At 48.7% G+C, this 15,181-nt stretch overlaps 1 protein-coding gene across 7 annotated transcripts in view; it reads right to left on the bottom strand.

Annotated features, from left to right (window-relative positions):
• vps13c (vacuolar protein sorting 13 homolog C) overlaps positions 1–15,181 on the bottom strand; it is a 72,283-nt gene that overhangs the window by 35,420 nt on the left and 21,682 nt on the right. For 5 of the 7 annotated variants that reach the window (XR_014087058.1, XM_008402710.3, XM_081605719.1 and 2 more), the window contains 14 exons: positions 15,041–15,144; positions 14,786–14,953; positions 11,189–11,224; positions 6,752–7,056; positions 4,592–4,739; positions 4,414–4,522; positions 2,055–2,182; positions 1,828–1,984; positions 1,660–1,739; positions 1,516–1,575; positions 886–1,042; positions 688–807; positions 516–619; positions 24–191 (listed from right to left, as the gene is read on the bottom strand). Coding sequence is in view for 6 of the 7 variants with exons in the window: in XM_008402710.3 (XP_008400932.2) it covers positions 24–191; positions 516–619; positions 688–807; positions 886–1,042; positions 1,516–1,575; positions 1,660–1,739; positions 1,828–1,984; positions 2,055–2,182; positions 4,414–4,522; positions 4,592–4,739; positions 6,752–7,056; positions 11,189–11,224; positions 14,786–14,953; positions 15,041–15,144 (1,844 nt within the window). In the remaining variant the exon portion in view is untranslated. The remainder of the gene's footprint in view (positions 1–23; positions 192–515; positions 620–687; positions 808–885; positions 1,043–1,515; positions 1,576–1,659; positions 1,740–1,827; positions 1,985–2,054; positions 2,183–4,413; positions 4,523–4,591; positions 4,740–6,751; positions 7,057–11,188; positions 11,225–14,785; positions 14,954–15,040; positions 15,145–15,181) is intronic. The other 2 variants (XM_081605720.1, XM_017303355.2) reach the window with 1 other exon arrangement.

The following is a 15,181-nucleotide window of genomic DNA, read 5'->3' as shown; positions in this document are numbered from 1 at the left end:
GTCCTTCTGTCCTCCAGACTCACCAGCAGAGACATGATGAACCTGTGCAGGTAGACGACCCGGATGCACCCCACCCTCAGCTTCACCTGGCCGTCCGTCTTAGAGGTGTCGGCGTAGCCGGCGCCCTCGGTGGCGTTGGGAGTCAGACTCATGCTGAAGCTGAACACCTCGTCTCCCACGATGGAGACGGCCTGCAGGACAGGGAAGACCACAGAGACATTAGGGGACACAAGGGGCCGCCTGGCGGCCGCTCTGCTGTCACCAACATGGCTGCTGAGACGGAGATGGAACATGAGAATATATAGGAGACGACTGCTCCGCCTACAGAGACGGAGGCTCTGCAGCCAGATGAGGTTCTGCTTTCTGAGTCTTCAGGATGAAAATAGATGCATGCCACACTTGTCAGATTTTCATTGGCAACTTCTTGGTATTTTGTGGCCGTAGCAGGAGAGTCCTCTATGGAGTGAATCTGGTTTTTGTTTCAATCCTTGCAACCTGAAGCGACCCGCTCTCACCTCCTTGTGGACGGACCTGGGATCTACGTCCAGGACGACGACGTCCCGCAACCGGGCCGATATCCGTGTCTGATCGCCTCGCCTCAGCAGCGAGCTGTCCAACCCTGAGGACGAAATCACAGGTCAGAGGACATGCGTGACGCAGCTGTAGCGTCAGGCTAACGGTCCTCACCTGTGACTCTGATGTCAGCCATGTTGGAGGTCTGGTCACACACCAGGATGTTGAAGGCTCCCAGCGTCATCGTCGCCTTCAGGTCCACCACCTCCGGGTCTGCATGCGAGACCGGGACACCTGTGTGACGCATCGCGGCCTCGGATTAGCTCTGAACGTGCCGCGGGTTCAGCTCAGGCTGCATGGACAGATACTGACCGGACCTGGAAGTCGCCATCTTGTCTTCCGTCTTCAGCCGGACGTCCTTCTCTGCAGGTGGCACGCTGCTGGACGACGACAGAGACATGGACAGGAAGTTGGCGGCGGACAGGAGAGCCTGGGTGTGGAGCAGGACGTCCAGAGACGAGAACATCACCTGAGGACACACCAAGACAAACCCTGAAGTCTTCAGGAGAGACTGAGGACACTCAGAGCAGAAGACCTAAGGAACACTGTAGAGCCCTGATCCAGATTTTTGAGATTTTACATTGATGGACAGACGGATGGACGGACAAATGGATGGCTGGACAGACAGACGGATGGACAGACAGACGGATGGACAGACTATCTGAGCAGCAGGATTTGGTCTAAAGTTCATTGAATCCGACACTCGGAGGTGCGCTGTGGTGGCGCAGGGGTTCAGCACAACCCAAATATGGAGGCCATAGTCCTCAACGTGGCCGTCGCCGGTTCGATTCCCAGCCTGGCGACCTTTGCTGGATGTCTTTCCCTTCTCTCATTACCAACTTTTCTGTCAATTAACTATCAATAAAGGAAACTAGAGCCAATAAAACCTTAAAAAAAAAAAAATCCGACCCTGAACGTCTCGTCAGCCCGGGTCGGACTCACCCGGATCCTTTGCTCCGTGTTCTTGTAGACGGAGCAGAACTCTGGTCCGGTGCGGTCTGCCTAGGGAAACATGGAGCAGAGAGACTCAGACCAGAACCAGAACAGAATCAGAACCAGCCCATCAGGATCGTCGGCTTCTTCTACCTTGCAGAACTCCACCTTGAGCAGCTCGGCGCCGGACTCAGCCGAGGAGCTGATGAGACACAGCGGGTCGCCGCCGGCGTCTGGAACCAGGGGGAACAGAAACCTGAAGCATGACCGGGTTCTACTGGGCAGGTACCAGTAGAACCCAGTGACCAGTTCCAGTCTGACCTTTGAACTCTAGGCTCTTCATGGAAACCTGTCTAATGTAGGTGGTGGCGCTCAAGTCGAACATGCGGACCTTGGTGTGGATTCCCAGCTGGTCGAGTTGGAACACCAGGAACGGCGCCTCCTGCTGGTCAAGGCGCTTCTTGAGGGACAGCAACACCTGCAACAGGAAGCAGAACGGTGGAGCATCGACCAGGAGCAGGTGACCTCTGACCTGGTCGATCCGTCACCTCTTTGACTTCAAAGTCAACCAGAACTTTGACGACGTCGTCTGCAGGCGGTCCTTCACTGGCAGAGGCCGCCTGACCATCAGACCGACGCGGCTCCGGTTCTGGCTGCCCGCTAAGCTCCGCCTTCCCTGTGGAGGTAAACTCAGGTTTAGGTCTTTAAGTAATTATAACTAATCTGAACCAGGAGAATTCCTCTAGTTCCCCTGAACTGCAGCTGCCCCATCAGCTGAAGACGAGCAGCGTTTCATCGAACTGCTTCGTTTTGTAGCCAACATTTCCAGATTGTCTTCTTCAGGCCTGAAGTGAGCAACAATACGAAGCTACTCCTCTCAGTCGCCTCCACTTTAGGACAGCAGCTGTTCTCCAGAACCTCTGGCCTCTAGATCAGTGGTACCCAACCTTTTTATTACCGCAGACCCGTCCAGGCTGCGGCCGGGGGGACGTCTGTAGGTTGGTGTGCCCACTAAAGCCTAGTTCACATGGCACCATTTTACATTTTTTGAACCAATTTTCCCTTTACAACAATCTCAGAACATTCCGAGTTCTAAGATTTCCACTTAATCGTAACCGATCACCTTGTAGTGTGAAGTGTTACAACTGATCGGGTCCAGTCAGTAGAACCGCTCCGATCTAAAATCAGGCATATTCAACACGTTGGATTGTCTAGGCCCGACTATCGCGGCGTGTAGTTTTCCCCGAATGGCAGACAATCAGAAAGCGTGGCAGCGTAAGCATGGAGGGGAATAAACATGCTGAATGTTTATTCATTCAAGGAATATCAACAGAAATGATAAGGAGAAGGACTGGAGCGAAACTGGTACCGCAGTTGATAAACCCGGTAACTTTTCAGCTGTCATTAACCTGCACAGTTATATCGATAAGGTTCTTCATTCAGCCAGAGCGTGGCCCTGATGAGCCACAAGGCAGTTATGGCCAGTAAAACACAACATTATTTCGCACTAAAGCCTGGCTCACATGGCAAGATTGTAAAAGTAGTGTAGGCTGCTTATCCATTACGTTGTGGCCATTGTTTTCAATGTAAACATCAAAACAGTAAAAACATAATCATTCAATTAAACGGTGAGGCTAAATGTAACCACAGAACAGAAAACAATTTAAACAGCGTAAGAAAAATGTTAACTATGAAAAAAAACATATTCACCTCCAAATCATAGAGCAGCAAATAGAGCGGCTGCTCCCGTCGTCTTTCATCCACCTCCTTTTCTTTTTGTTACGTCTTTTATTCAAATGACTCCACAAACTATCACTATTGTTTCTACATCGTCATCCGTGTTTGGTTATTCTAAATTCCCGCCATGTTGGGGGTTTTACTGGATTATCCTCTGGAATCGGGATGTTCTGACTGGAATCGGTTCGTGTTGCTCCTCCTGCCTTGGACACACGAACCGATCGAACCTGTTGGACTTTATCAGCTCTGTGGTCACAGAGGTTTGGAGAATCGGCCGACATTCTGAAATCTTTGTCTAAACCAGACTTAAGACTCACAAGCTCTACTCATCTCCTCTCGACCAAACGCTCTGACTCTGGTCGCTATGGTAACGTTTACATATCCCTTCAAAATAAGATACAGATGTGCCACAAAAACGAACATTTTACTTTGGTGAACATTTTAACTCACGATAATGACTAACGGAGCCCTGAGCTTGTTTCTCTGCAACCAGACGGTCCATCTGGGAGTGATGGGAGACAATAACACCTGAAGTGTTGCTGATATCCACAGCCTGCTTGGTCTCTACGTGGTGAAGCAGCTTGAAGCTTCATTGCCTCATTAGCAGCCGGTCGCCGCATGTTACGCAGAGCGGCTTGTAATGTGGGACTCACCTACCGGTCCGGGATGAATCCATTCTCCTGTCTCTTCTCTGGGCCTTTTCCCCTTTGCAGAGAAACTTTCCAAAGACATCTGATCTGTTTCTTACTCATTTTGCTCGTGTTGGTGTGCAAGACATAACCCGAGAGAATCCAGTTAAAGGCTTTTCAAAATAAAAGATCCTTCAGACTCAGATGATACATAAAACAGAAATATTTCATTATTTTTTGTGGACCCCAGTACCAGTAGGTCCATGGACCGGTACTGGTCCACAACCTGGGGTTTGGGGACCAGTGCTCTAGATGGCCTTGAGTCTCAACTGCTCTTTAGACCATGGAGGAAGGTTTGGCTACTGTCTGAGTTGACTTGGCTCCATGCTCTGGATCTCTGGTTAGAGATCAATTACTGACCTATTTTACTCTATCAAGGTTCCTAGGTCTCTAGAAACAGGCCCACAGCATCACAGATCCTCCACCTTACTTCACAGTGTTGTAGCTGGGCGTTGGGTGAGCCTCCTAGAGCCAAACGTACCTGCGGTTGCTGCCAACTTGACATCGGCGCCGGAGTCTTTACTTCCCTCTCCGATGTTCTCCACCAGGATCTTCATCAGCACGCCCAGCTCCTCTTCCCCTAGACTCACCTGCATGTCCAGGGGCACAGGTCAGTGTCTTAACGAGGACAACGTCCTAATTGGTGCACAGAAACTCACTCTGAGGGAGCGTAGGATGCCCTGGACCTGGACGGCAGGGATTTCGGTCAGCCAGGAAGCAGCCAGGTTTCTGGTGACCAGCAGCTCTACGTTGATTGGCTGAAGGATCTCGATGTCTTTGGGAGGAAAGTCGAGCTCCGGCGTTTTTCTGAAACCACAGGAACGTCCAATCACATTTGATTCTTCCAGGAGGCAGAACCAGAAACTTCCCTTTTCCAGCTTCATTACAGACTCAACTTAACTCAGATAGTTTGAAATATTTCAAGATGCCACTTCCCAAAGTTGCTGCACTACAGAGAAGAAAACATTGGTCTCCTCTGAAAGTCAAACATTCAGGAGAAGCTGACCCTGGAACCACACCACACGTCAAATCATGAAAGCTTCATTCTGGTTTGGAGAAGCTGCTGACTGCTTGGCGTCTGGCCCTTTAACAGAGGCAACTTGGCAACAAAACCCCTCCGTTCTTCCACTCAACTTTCACAATCAAGACTGAATTCAGTCCTGATGCAGAACTTTGAGTTCACCAAACACTGTGACTCTTCCAAGTAGGGCAGCCAGGTCAACTAGGGGAGCAAGGGTGTCAATAGACTAATTTGCAAAATTGTCCTACTTCCATCAGCTGTAGAAATATAGCAAAGACGAAGACAGTCTCCATGTCCTCAGACTATATGCTCTGCAGTGGACATATTCATGAGGTCAAGGACTTCTCCAGAGTCCCTGAACTTCAAGAAGTGTCCAGAAGTGCTTTTAAACTGACCGTTTAGCTCCTAGTCGTTAACTGACCGTTTAGCAACTAGTCGCTGACCGTTTAGCTCCTAAGTGCTAACTGACCCCTTAGCTCCTAAGTGCTAACTGACCCCTTAGCTCCTAAGTGCTAACTGACCCCTTAGCTCCTAAGTGCTAACTGACCCCTTAGCTCCTAAGCACTAACTGACCCTTTAGCTCCTAGTCGCTCACTGACCGTTTAGCTCCTAGTCGCTAACTGACCGTTTAGCTGCTAAGCGCTAACTGACAATTTAGCTCCTAGTCGCTAACTGACCGTTTAGCTCCTAGTCGCTAACTGACCCTTTAGCTCCTAGTCGTTAACTGACCGTTTAGCAACTAGTCGCTGACCGTTTAGCTCCTAAGCGCTAACTGACCCCTTAGCTCCTAAGTGCTAACTGACCCTTTAGCTCCTAAGCGCTAACTGACCCCTTAGCTCCTAAGCGCTAACTGACCCCTTAGCTCCTAGTCGCTCACTGACCGTTTAGCTCCTAGTCGCTCACTGACCGTTTAGCTCCTAGTCGCTCACTGACCGTTTAACTGACCGTTTAACTGCTAAGCGCTAACTGACAGTTTAGCTCCTAGTCGCTCACTGACCGTTTAGCTCCTAGTTGCTCACTGACCGTTTAGCTCCTAGTCGCTCACTGACCGTTTAACTGCTAAGCGCTAACTGACAGTTTAGCTCCTAGTCGCTCACTGACCCTTTAGCTCCTAAGCGCTAACTGACCCCTTAGCTCCTAAGCGCTAACTGACCCCTTAGCTCCTAGTCGCTCACTGACCGTTTAGCTCCTAGTCGCTCACTGACCGTTTAGCTCCTAGTCGCTCACTGACCGTTTAACTGCTAAGCGCTAACTGACAGTTTAGCTCCTAGTCGCTCACTGACCGTTTAGCTCCTAGTTGCTCACTGACCGTTTAGCTGCTAAGCGCTAACTGACAGTTTAGCTCCTAGTCGCTCACTGACCGTTTAGCTGCTAAGCGCTAACTGACCGTTTAGCTGTTAAGCGCTAACTGACCATTTAGCTGCTAATCCTAACTGACCGTTTAGCTCCTAGTTGCTCACTGACCGTTTAGCTGCTAAGCGCTAACTGACAGTTTAGCTCCTAGTCGCTCACTGACCGTTTAGCTGCTAAGCGCTAACTGACCATTTAGCTGCTAACCCTAACTGACCGTTTAGCTCCTAGTCGCTCACTGACCGTTTAGCTGTTAAGCGCTAACTGACCGTTTAGCTGCTAAGCGCTAACTGACAGTTTAGCTCCTAGTCGCTAACTGACCGTTTAGCTACTAGTCTGTAAAAATTGAAGGAAGAATTGAAGAAGATAACCCTTTCAGACAATAGAGTTCCTGAATGGTTTTCTGCAGATGTTTCTTGTTTGACTTCCTTGCAGATCGGATCGATACCTGCAGAGTTTCAGCTGAGTCAGCTTTATGTCCATCTTCTCCACCACGGCCGGCAGAGGTAACCCTTCACCTGGCCGCAGAGCAAAGCTGTTTTCCACCGTGATCAGGCCCAGATCCACCACCAGGGCATTCTGGGAGGTGGAGGACTGAGGGACAATGATGAGGGGAGCCTTCAGCCTGATGTCCGTGGACAGACGGAAACTCTTCTGAGCGAAGTCTCGGACGCTGGATGCAGCTCTCTCTGCGGCCTGAGAAGTGGCGGCGCTCAGAGCCTCTTTAGCCGTCTGAAAGTTGTCAATGAACATCTGGAACACAGACAGCCGAGCGTGAGGCCTTGTGTTTGGCCGAGGCGTTCACTGCATGTATGGAGTATTCAGGTTGGTTCTGTTTAATAAATATGATGACAGCAATATGAACCTTCTGAAAACAGCTAAGAAGCAATGAGTTTAAATCTCTGAAGAAAACAATAAAAAGTCACTGAGCGAAAAGATGCTAAAACTGAATGTTGGCTTTGCAATAAAAGCTGTTTGAAGGTTCATAAAGGAAGCTCCACATTTAGGAAACAGGTGAGGAACAAATTCAGGTAAGAAAGTGAGGTCATTCAGGCCGTGGTCATGTGACAGAGGGGGCATGGCAGTGAACAGGTGAGGTTAATGATGGCAGTTGAGTGAGTTGCATAGCACATGTAGAGAAATGAGGCCTTGGGGTAGTCAGGCATGGAAAACATTCAGTTAGAGCCCCATCGGTTCCTGCTGGGCTCACTACAGATTCCAGTCTGAACAACTCACGGTCCAACGGGTCTGGAGGCACCAGAACCAGTGGAGGCACCAGGACCAGTGGAGGCACCAGAACCACTGGAGGCTCCAGGACCACTGGAGGCACCAGGACCAGTGGAGGCACCAGGACCAGTGGAGGCACCAGGACCACTGGAGGCTCCAGGACCACTGGAGGCTCCAGAACCACTGGAGGCTCCAGAACCACTGGAGGCTCCAGGACCACTGGAGGCTCCAGGACCACTGGAGGCACCAGAACCAGTGGAGGCACCAGGACCACTGGAGGCACCAGAACCACTGGAGGCTCCAGGACCACTGGAGGCACCAGGACCAGTGGAGGCACCAGGACCAGTGGAGGCTCCAGGACCACTGGAGGCTCCAGAACCACTGGAGGCTCCAGGACCACTGGAGGCACCAGAACCACTGGAGGCACCAGGACCACTGGAGGCACCAGAACCAGTGGAGGCACCAGGACCAGTGGAGGCACCAGGACCAGTGGAGGCACCAGAACCACTGGAGGCTCCAGGACCACTGGAGGCTCCAGGACCAGTGGAGGCACCAGGACCAGTGGAGGCACCAGGACCACTGGAGGCACCAGGACCAGTGGAGGCACCAGGACCAGTGGAGGCACCAGAACCAGTGGAGGCACCAGGACCACTGGAGGCACCAGAACCACTGGAGGCTCCAGGACCACTGGAGGCACCAGGACCAGTGGAGGCACCAGGACCACTGGAGGCACCAGGACCACTGGAGGCACCAGGACCAGTGGAGGCACCAGGACCAGTGGAGGCACCAGGACCACTGGAGGCTCCAGGACCACTGGAGGCACCAGAACCACTGGAGGCTCCAGGACCACTGGAGGCTCCAGAACCACTGGAGGCTCCAGGACCACTGGAGGCTCCAGGACCACTGGAGGCTCCAGAACCACTGGAGGCACCAGAACCACTGGAGGCTCCAGAACCACTGGAGGCTCCAGGACCACTGGAGGCTCCAGGACCAGTGGAGGCACCAGGACCAGTGGAGGCACCAGGACCACTGGAGGCACCAGAACCACTGGAGGCTCCAGGACCAGTGGAGGCACCAGGACCAGTGGAGGCACCAGGACCACTGGAGGCACCAGGACCAGTGGAGGCACCAGAACCAGTGGAGGCACCAGGACCACTGGAGGCACCAGGACCAGTGGAGGCACCAGGACCAGTGGAGGCACCAGAACCAGTGGAGGCACCAGGACCACTGGAGGCACCAGAACCAGTGGAGGCACCAGAACCAGTGGAGGCACCAGGACCACTGGAGGCACCAGAACCAGTGGAGGCACCAGGACCACTGGAGGCACCAGGACCAGTGGAGGCACCAGAACCAGTGGAGGCACCAGGACCAGTGGAGGCACCAGGACCAGTGGAGGCACCAGGACCAGTGGAGGCACCAGGACCAGTGGAGGCACCAGGACCAGTGGAGGCACCAGGACCACTGGAGGCACCAGGACCAGTGGAGGCACCAGGACCAGTGGAGGCACCAGGACCAGTGGAGGCACCAGGACCAGTGGAGGCACCAGGACCAGTGGAGGCACCAGGACCAGTGGAGGCACCAGAACCAGTGGAGGCACCAGGACCAGTGGAGGCACCAGGACCAGTGGAGGCACCAGGACCACTGGAGGCACCAGGACCAGTGGAGGCACCAGGACCACTGGAGGCACCAGAACCAGTGGAGGCACCAGGACCAGTGGAGGCACCAGGACCACTGGAGGCACCAGGACCAGTGGAGGCACCAGGACCAGTGGAGGCACCAGGACCACTGGAGGCACCAGGACCACTGGAGGCACCAGGACCAGTGGAGGCACCAGGACCACTGGAGGCACCAGGACCAGTGGAGGCACCAGGACCACTGGAGGCACCAGGACCAGTGGAGGCACCAGGACCAGTGGAGGCACCAGGACCACTGGAGGCACCAGGACCAGTGGAGGCACCAGGACCAGTGGAGGCACCAGGACCACTGGAGGCACCAGGACCACTGGAGGTACACTCAAGGGTTAAACAAAGACGACTCTAAACTCTGCTCAATAAATCAACCCAAGCACTAGATCTGACCAAGAAGTAGAACATCTAGACTCGTTTCAGTCTGCTTTGCCCAACAGAATCCAGTTCAAGTTGAAACTTCCTCAAGCATCAGAGGTTCTGGTGGAGAACAAGTCGGGTTCAGTGCTCGGGCTGCTTTCACTAGTAAACATATGGGATTGTCCGATGTAGCCATCCAGAAATCCTAATCAATCCAATCCATTGGGTGAGCTCCAGTCTTAAAACCTGGAAGACTCTAAACTTTGCTTTTGGTTTTGGACCAGAACCTTTGAAAAAGAACCCGTTTAGTCAATCACTGATTTGAATAAATTGACCTCCCATGCTAAAGTAATGGTAAATGGACTGAACTCATTTAGCGCTTTTCCGATCATTTTGACCGCTCAAAGCGCTTTGCACTCACAAACGCTCACACATTTATACACCGATACGCAGATCGGTAGGCAACTTGGGGTTAAGTGCCTTGCCCAGGGGCACATCGACATGTGGCAGGAGGAAGCTGGAATCAAACCTGCAACCTTCCGATTGCAAGACGACTACACTTGCGATCGGGTGGAGTACTGAAGTAAGTAATGAACCTCTGTAGTATTTTTGATATTAAGAAGTTTCTAGTGATTTCTTTTGGCCTGTATATCACAAACATGGCGTCCAGCAGAGAATCTGACAACGTGATGCTAAGCGCTATCGGTTCCTTCAGGGCTCCACAAAGAGCAGCTGGTCCAAAATGCTGCAGCTACTGTTCTGATGGAAGTGAAAAAGACTGATCATAATTCTACTATTTTATCTCCAGATTATGATCTCAAATTCTAGAAAGTTCCTAATAATCAGCTCCATCAGAGATTTAGCTGGTCCAGATGTTCCTACCAGAACCCCTCGGTACCAGCCTGCTGGTTCCTAGGAATCCAGGCTTAGAATGGGAGGCAGATGCTTTAGTCTCGGTTTACGGCGGCGACACCCTGGATACTTTCTAGACTGGGATTAAAACCCGTCTGTCTGATGAAGCTGATGGACTGGCTCAGGTTTTCTGTCTCTGCAGTTATGCTGCTGGGGACAAACTGACCACTCACTCTGCTACTTTCTCCTACTACTCCCCAGTTATCTGCATTTGCTGTTAGAATTAACTTCCTGTTCTGACCAAATCAGAACCAATCGGCCCGGGTTTCTCTAACAGCAGGTTCAGGATTGTTCAGATCTCCAACCAGTTTTGGGAGTTAGAGCTTTGGATCTAACTGGCTCCACCTCCTGACCTTCAGAAAGAAACAGCAGATTGGAGTCAGATCCCTCATCAGAACCTTAGAGGTCCAATAGAACTTCTGCTTTAGTCGTGTTACGAACTGCAGGTGTTCATGACCAAGCCTGGGTGGTGCAACATCTGCACCATGCAGGTGTTGCACACAGGTTGGTTAGATGCTTCCAGTTTGCTAATGTTGGGATCTCCTTGTGAGTCCGAATGGGTCGAGGTTAACTTGAGCTCAGGACGGGGTTAACCAGGTCACAGGGACCTTAAACCAGATGAGTTTGTAGGAGAGCTGAGGGTGCAGCGGTGTAAAGCAGGAGGTTTGATGCAGTTCAGAGCTGCATGCTGGATGCTGTACCTCATCAGCTGACGGGTACTGAAAGCTAAAGGAAGCCTGTAAGGACAAAACACACCAACAAGACAGAAGACATTAGAGACAACAGGTGAGGAGGACATGCAACAGAGAACAGAGACCAAACATTCAGGCTGCATCAAAATCTGAAAGGTGCCTGCAGGCTGCATTCATCGCTTCCTTCAGCTCAGGAAGTGACATCACCACTACTACTGCTTCCTGTTGCCGATACTGCCCCACCCATGACCCCAAATTACCCCACATTCACCCCAAATTACCCCAAACTAACTACTCATTTGGAAAGGTAAGTTCAGTAACAGAATGTCAGGAACCATTAGCTGCTAGACGACCAGAATCATTTCCTGCAGTGAAACTAGTTCCACTATGTTGATGATTGATTGATTGATTGATTGATTGATTGATTGATTGATGTTCAGAGAGAGAGGCTGCTGATGATCCCAAGAGACAAACATGGAGCTGCTTGGACAAGATATTTTGAGGAAGTGAGGCTTTTAAACCTTAAGCATGGTAGTGGCAGCATCAGGCTGTGTGGCTGCGTTGCCCAACCTGGATGAAGTAAAGCCGAACCACCTGCAGGTTCCAGCAGACGGTCCAGCAAACATCTCAACTAGCTTTAATAGCAGAATCAGGTCCTAACCTTTGACCTCAACTCGGTCAGAAATGTACTATGATTAGAAGCTGGTGCTACTGGAAACCAACCAGTTTACGTGAACTGTCCCAGTTCAGCGCAGCCGAGCTCAGATATCAGTCAGAAGCTGGTTGATGGTTTGTTTGAGGTGCAACTTGCTCATAAACATCTGGTCAAATGCTAACAGAGGAGTATGTATACTTGTGACCCTATGTGAATCAGAGACGAACCAAACAATCTGATTCCACTGTGGGAACAGAACCGGCCCGATTATTCACTAACATCTCACAACCAACGACGTTTAAACCGACCAATCAGAGCGAAGCAGCACAGAGACAGGGTGACTGGTTGCGTTGCCATGGGAACCGATCCAAGTTAAATCCTGCTGATCTTTTTTCATCAAGTCCAGTGGTCAGAGCAGAACCTCCCGGTTTACACACCAAACCTGAAGGGGTGTGTGTGTGTGTGTGTGTGTGTGTGTGTGTGTGTGTGAATAGCATAAATCCTGTGGGGTCCAGACCCCCCCAATCTTGGAAGAGTCTAGAATTGTCCAACCCAAAGAAATCATGAAAGAAACATTGTATTTAAACAATATTAATATAAAAAGACAATAGAAACAAAGAACAAAGTAAATCTGCCATTCATCTAAGAAAAAAATAAGAATTTTTAGGTCCCCCCATTGTTAGAACAATGGTTCAGTCCAAAGTGAAGGAGGCGCAACAGCTGCTGATTGGTGAGGAGCTAGCTGTTAGCTGTTAGCTGTGGCTCTGCAGCACTAACAAAAACCCTCCAGTAAGTAAATGCTTACAGCAAAAGACATTTAACACGTTTTATTTACTTTCACTGCTCAATAGGAAGAAACACATCGACAACAAACAGTTTGTTATTTCATTACTTTGGCTGAATCATGATAAACTGTCACCTTATGCCTTGGAAATCAGAACTAGCTAAACTGCTACATTGCTTTCATAGACTTGGCTCCTTCATCTGTTGAAGGTAGCCAGTATTTATATTATATTTAGCTCTCTAACTCTTACTTTAATAAGAAGAGTTTGAAACTGGAGCGGCTGAGCGTTAGCATTAGCATTAGCTAACAGCTCAGTATGGGAGCCGAGAGCAGAGGAGCGACTACAGCTGGCGGTAAAACAATATAAAGTATGTCTTTATTTATTACCATCTTCAACGTAGAGCCTTTAAAACCTCAAAATAAAATCTGAATATTTTTCTAGAAAACTGGTTCTGACCTTTAAGTTTAAGTTATGACACTTCCCAGATAGTCAGTTCCTACATATTTATAGGTTCTCAGTTATCCAGGACATGAAACCCATCAAAAATAAAAGTTTAAAGCAACTTAAGTCATAATTGAAATAACACATGACTTGTATTGAGAACCACTGCAATAAATCAATATTTATGAGAAATGTTATTAAGTGGAGTTATTTATTAAAACTTGTTTTTATTCAGAGCCTGAAGTTTTTGTAAATGTGAAGCAGAGATTAGATCAGTGACTGAATCAAACTCATATTTATCAGTGATTCTTGAGAAAAGGGACAAAATGGGTTTTAATTTTCTCATAATTTTTTTTCGTTATTCCTCAACCTGATGTATGCAAATATGACAAATAATGTTTTGGAAATGTAAAGATGCTAAGGTACAGGTAAGGTCCCAGTTGTAAAATCTTTTTATTTTTATTTAATTTTTAATGGACCTGACCCAGAACGCTGTCATCACCATCTGACAAAAATAAATATAAAATAATTTTTAATGACCTTATTAGTGATATTTTTACTCATTTTACAGACAAATTATTCTCAAGAAACAAAATAATTATTATTTAAAACAAAAACAACATAAAGTCCATCTGACGGATTGACACAGAACTGAAGGTGACAAACTAGAGAGTAAAATGAAAAACCTGATACATATGAAGTAATGCAATTTATGTAAAATACATTAAAATGAATTAATGGCACATTTAAGTGAGATCTGACAACAATTTCACTGAAAGTCACAAAAACTCTGACGGAGTTGACAAAAAGCCAAACTACCTCAGTTTATATGATGTTATTCTGAAGGAGGCCATGAAATCTTTATATTAAACCAAAATTAAGCTTATTTCACAAAATGTCATCAAAGTTTTGTAAATAGTCAGTTATGGAGTTGACACGTCATGGTTGTGATGAACAACTTAGCAATAAAAAGAAGAAAAAACTAAAGAATAACATAAGCTAACCGGAGCTAACTAGCCCTCTTAGCAAAGGAAGAAACAGGAAGTGGTCATGGGGTCCTCAGAAGTTCTGGTGCCCCCAATAATGCCTGATTTATTTTACATTCTTTTCATTTCTGACGGTGTTGACAAAAACTAGGGACACATTTCAATGGAGTTGGAAAATACATAAAAATGATTTTTAATTCAATTTATTGATACCTTTATAATTATTTATATGACTACTTCTGTATTAATTGTCATCATATATAATTTTAGTATTTCTTTATTGTTTTAAACTATTATAATGTATTGAGTTCTGATCCTGATTTTACAGGCATCATCCACCGACTACAATGTTTAAAATAAAATATATTCTGCAAATACCTGGAAAATATACATTGTTGTGATCACATGACCCAGGTTAGTTTAGTCAGATATTTGAAAAAATTATATTTTGTGTATATTTTATTCAAATTTTGTGCTTTATCCACAGGACCAGTTTTGTCCCTATTCTCAAGAATCACTGGTAAACATTTGAATCTTAGTTTGACTCTGTGGGTCTCAACAGAGTCAAACTGAGAAAAACACTTTTGTTATTTATTGCTACTTGTTGTTCTTAAAAAAATGTCCCCGTTTATGGTCCCCCCAATAATGAGATGGGATTTACGCCCTTGTGTGTGTGTGTGTGTGTGTGTGTGTGTGTGTGTGTGTGTGTGTGTGTGTGTGTGTGTGTGTTGCTGCTGACCAGCAGGGACATGAAGAACTTGTGCAGGTAGACGATCTGGATGCAGCCCAGACTCAAGGTGACCTTTCCGTCCACCTTTGACATGTCTCTGTATCTGTCCCCTTGCGTCGCCCCCGGAAACAAGGACAGCTTGAAGCTGAACACCTCCTCGCCTACGATGGACACGGCCTGTAGAATAGGAGAAGGTTACATCACTTCCTGTTGCTGCTCCCTGCAGCCTCAGCAGATGGCGTCCCGTCCCCCTGTCTTGCTGACCTTCTTGTGGACGGTCTTGGGGTTGGCGTCCGTCACCACGATGTCTCTGAGGCGGGCGAACACCTCAGTTTCCTTCGCCTGCACAAACACAGAGGCGTCGACGCCTGAGAGGAGGCGACATGGCTTAGGTTAGATCGGTCC

This window comes from Poecilia reticulata, chromosome 3 (genome assembly GCF_904066995.2).
Source record: "Poecilia reticulata chromosome 3, P_reticulata-male-v2, whole genome shotgun sequence".
NCBI classification, from domain to species: domain Eukaryota; kingdom Metazoa; phylum Chordata; class Actinopteri; order Cyprinodontiformes; family Poeciliidae; genus Poecilia; species Poecilia reticulata.
Note: the sequence above shows the minus strand (reverse complement) of the source record. Positions and strands in the feature narration are given on the sequence as shown.